The sequence below is a fragment of the Cebus imitator genome, unplaced genomic scaffold (genome assembly GCF_001604975.1).
Source record: "Cebus imitator isolate Cc_AM_T3 unplaced genomic scaffold, Cebus_imitator-1.0 Scaffold354, whole genome shotgun sequence".
NCBI classification, from domain to species: Eukaryota; Metazoa; Chordata; class Mammalia; order Primates; family Cebidae; genus Cebus; species Cebus imitator.
Window position 1 is genome coordinate 1,603,029 of NW_016107669.1, and position 4,277 is coordinate 1,607,305.

At 38.8% G+C, this 4,277-nt stretch overlaps 2 protein-coding genes across 5 annotated transcripts in view; one reads left to right on the plus strand and one right to left on the minus strand.

Moving 5' to 3' along the window:
* Positions 1-4,277, plus strand: part of CMSS1 (cms1 ribosomal small subunit homolog) — a 384,507-nt gene that overhangs the window by 121,314 nt on the left and 258,916 nt on the right. The gene's annotated exons all lie outside the window — the stretch shown is intronic.
* Positions 1-4,277, minus strand: part of FILIP1L (filamin A interacting protein 1 like) — a 301,991-nt gene that overhangs the window by 102,506 nt on the left and 195,208 nt on the right. For both annotated transcript variants that reach the window (XM_037730583.1, XM_017506328.2), the window contains exons 2-3: positions 2,338-2,599; positions 1,426-1,599 (exon numbers count right to left, since the gene is read on the minus strand). In XM_037730583.1, coding sequence (XP_037586511.1) covers positions 1,426-1,599; positions 2,338-2,589 — 426 coding nt within the window. In that variant the 5' untranslated portion in view covers positions 2,590-2,599. The remainder of the gene's footprint in view (positions 1-1,425; positions 1,600-2,337; positions 2,600-4,277) is intronic.

Here is a 4,277-nt window from a genome sequence, read left to right on the forward strand (position 1 = left end):
TGATCAAATAAGGCTGCACACGTAAAACACGGCCAGATTATGGGGAACTTCATAGTTAGGATTGCAAGCATTTGCACAAAGTGGGTATTTCCAGTTTTGCATGTGCACAATAGAATTATTTTGTAATTAAAGTTTTCCCACTGATTTCAACTTAAGTTTAGAAGCATTCTGTTTCATTTCACACTGAAGTGTTGAGGGGTTATGCCATTTGTAGAGTTTTGTTAGGGATATGTTCAGTGATCATTAATTTGCATTTGAGCTCACAAGGGTTGGGGAATTTGCGCCTGACACCGTTTCACAGTTAATACGTTGGGAGCAGGGATACAGTTTTAACAGTATTGACTTGAATGCAGCCCTGGTTCCTTTTGTTTAAAATTTGGATTAAAGAGCAAGTCAACAGACTTTGGGTGGTCTCAACTTCACCCCTTAGAGAAGCAGATCCATATGACCGAACTCCTTCGCTATTTGGCAAGACAGTAGTCTTCTCTCATGAGACACCAAAGACAAGAATAGCAAGGACATTAGAGGTCAGTCCTGAGGTAGGTTGCCAGAGTTTATGTGAGGGAAATTTGCCCGAAACTTGCTTTCACTCTCCATCCTCAACTCATGTTCTTAGCCATTTCTTTTCTATAAAAATGAAAAATTATGAAATTTTCCATGAAGGTCTCAGAGGAAAATAGAAGAATAAAATAAGAATGCCAAAGGGTTTCAGAAATGTCAGCAAGTAAGAGAGCAAGCAGCACTGCTCTTTCTGCAGTGGTGGCCCTGTTGGGACTGCCCACCTTTGCCTTTGTAATTGCTAGGCACACTTCATGGGGGAAAGGTCTTTGCTGTTATTAAACTTTTGAAGGAAAAAGAGCATATGCAGTCATCTAAAATATATGTTTTTAAAACCTCTATTTCTTGGACAGTTCTTCAGATTATTTCCATTCATGCTCAACATTTCTGTGACATAATACCTCAGCTTTTTCAAAGAAATTAACCTCTATGGTTGAACTTTATCTGTTTTTAGTACAGCCTGGGTAACCTGCAAGTCCCCAGAGTGTGTGTGTGTGTGTCTGTGTATAGGCACATGTGTATGTGTGTGTGTGTGTGTGCGTGTGTGCGTGTGTGTGTGTGTGTGCATGTGTGTGCGTGTGCGTGTGTGTGTGTGTGTGCCTGCACATGCACGTGAAAGGGAGGGAGCATTCTCTGGCATTTGGTACATTCTAGCTTATGTCAAGAAACACACCTTAGTGGACACATCCTGTCTGTGGTTCATTCTTTTTAACTTTCCTGTAGAACTTGTTGTATTTATTTTGTGTCGACTTTAAGTGCATTAGAAAGTAAAACTGTAAGGAATCAAAGAGGAGTTACAGATCATGCTCATCTGCAGGGCTTGTGCTTGGCTGCCTCGCAGGTACACACCCGTGATGTGGTACATACCTCATTCATTGGTTTCTCATAGATATCTTCCTGCCAAGGGGCAGATTTCGCTTGAAAAGCATCTCTCTGGAGAGCCTCTAACACCTTTTTTGGAGTGACAAACCCATACTGAGCTTCCAGCAAAGCCAGGTCCATTTTTTCAGCCTTTAAAATGCCTATGACCTCATCTCGAGCCTGTAGGAACAAAAAGTATTTCAGAAAGCCTGCTGTCTTTACCAGCGGCCTCAGCAAGTGATTTTCATGATAGCTGGCAGTGCTTTTTCTTCTCTTTGAAATATAAATGAATCATGTTTCATTTTCATACTTTTGTAAAAGATATCAAAACTATATCTCTTCATCCTTCTTATAGTCTAATTGCACAATTAATGTTTTAAAAAGTGATTAGTATACAACATTGGAGCACCACATTTTTTTATTGTGTTTGAGAAGCAGATAGCATGATACCCATCAATGGACTAGCATTTGGATTTTCAGAGGGTAGGAAATAAAATTCTCCCATAGGTGTATCTGCTGTTTTTAGATTTTCATGTAGGTTAATAATGCTAGGACAAGTCTAGGACCCAGTTCACATGGGGTACAAAAGCATCTGTTGTTGTTTAAACCAATCCTGAAGTCATCTGGTGTTATTGCTACTGATGCATGTATGTGCACCGAAGCTCCTGAGCAGCCTCAGTAGAGGATGTGACCTTTCCCAACCTGTACGCCAGTCACATGTCATCATGACAGCCCCTTTACATGGGATTATTTGCACTTTGAGTTGGCAGAGGAGAATTCTGTGTATATATACTTATGCTTTGCTTTTATGTACACACATGTGTGAACCACAGAAATCTATTTCTGTGGCAGCAGGAACACCGAATTCACAAGCAGCCTTATTTGAAGCATGAGAGGGATAACTCCAACCCAGCTAACCTGCAGTTCTCCCTCCAGAATGCTGAGGAGAAATAACAGGTCATCTCTTGAGAGGTCTTCTGCTTGGTGGCCATTACCACTGTGTGGCTTCTCTGCCTTGGGACAGGGAAGTATTACATCCAACTCACTGGGGGGGTCTTTGTCTTGCTGTCTGTGCTTCATGTTTTTAGGCCCTTGAAAACTGTGGCCCTTAGTGTGTCTTGGAAGTTTCTTTGGGGCTGAGCCCTCGGTGTCACTGCCTCTGGAACGCATTCCTTAAAGCCTGGAAGGAGGGAAGACAATTTGTAACACTTAATGGAAATGGAGTTGCCTGTTACTGTTTTAACAAGTCTGCATTCTTGTTATATTTACCACAGCCCAAACTCAGTCTTTTTGATGTCTACCACAGGGAAGGGTGTTAGCACATTCATAAATCACAGTCTTATTTACACTTCTGCTTTTAAAGTAAACGTTTTAAAAAATGTGTTCTGCTTTGATTAAGGCCACTTATGTCCATGGGTAAACAGGCTGTGTTTGAACTTCACCCGCCAAGCATTCCACCTTAGGAACCCAGGTCAGACCTCCAACCATGGCCTAAGTGCTTACTTGGGTTAAGACGTACTTAACATAATTACAGTATTGTAAAATGGTGACTCTGCTATTTCTTCTAACTTTCTTCAGATTCACTCTATAGTATTTCCTTTAAAAAATGTTGGGGGTTTTTGTGGGTTTTTTGTTTTGTTTTTAAAACTTGTTAGCCTTTAAAAGTGCATTAAGACAGAAATGGCAGAATTACTACCAGAGAATTACTGGGATAGTTTGTTTTGAAGGCCAAGTCTAGTATTAAAGGAATGAAGGCTTGGTCCCTGGCTATATTCCTGTATTCCTGACATTCTTCTAAAATTCTAGATCTTTCCTTGGGTAAGTCAAGGGCTTATATTTAGGACCCTCATCTTCAAAGCAGGGATACTGCTGCCTAACGTAGTCGGCCAATATGGAAACAATATAAAATAAATTAATATTTAAAGGACACATAAGCTCCACATCTGATTATGTAATCATCCAAATGAATTTATAATAGGAAGAAAAATTCTTCCACTGTTGAGGTTTCTAACTCGAAGAGAAAATATCAATTGAACTTATAATTGACTCCAGCGGCATATAAGCAGATTATTAATTTTACTCTTTGTCCCTACAAATCATGAAACTTTCATCATCACCGGTACCTTACTTCTAGTTTGTAATATTTCTTTAAAAATCTGAAAAACTCAAGTGTCCAGAAAAGTATAGAAAATATAACAAACGGCTACATGCTACCACACGAATTTATAAAATTTTAAAAATTTACTATATATTAGAAGACAACTTTTAGGTACTGTATTATAGATGTATTATAATGTATATATCTCTTCTGAAATCCATTCTCCTCCCTTCCTACTCCAGATCCACATAATCTTGAATTTGGTATTTCTCATCCCCCTGCGTGTTTTATATGTTTAAAAACTTGTATATTTATTGCTGAACAATGTATAGTATTGCATGTTTTCAAACCTTATATAAATAGCATATTGAATGTATCTTTCTAAAACTTGCTTTTTCATCCTAGATTTTTGAGATTCATTTTACCATTTTTATTTATTTATTTATTTATTTGTTTGTTTATTTTATTTTTGGTGCCAAAAACCCAGGAACAGAATTTTACTGTTTTTAAATACTGGGTTTTTTTTCGGTATTTGAAAAAATCCTACTTCAAACATTCTTGCACATGTTTTTCCCTTGTGTTAGGTGATAAGAATTCTGTCAGAAATTATCTGTGCAACTTAATTAAGACATTGACCCCAGGCCAGGCACGGTGGCTCAAGCCTGTAATCCCAGCACTTTGGGAGGCCGAGGCGGGTGGATCACAAGGTCAAGAGATTGAGACCATCCTGGTCAACATGGTGAAACCCCGTCTCTACTAA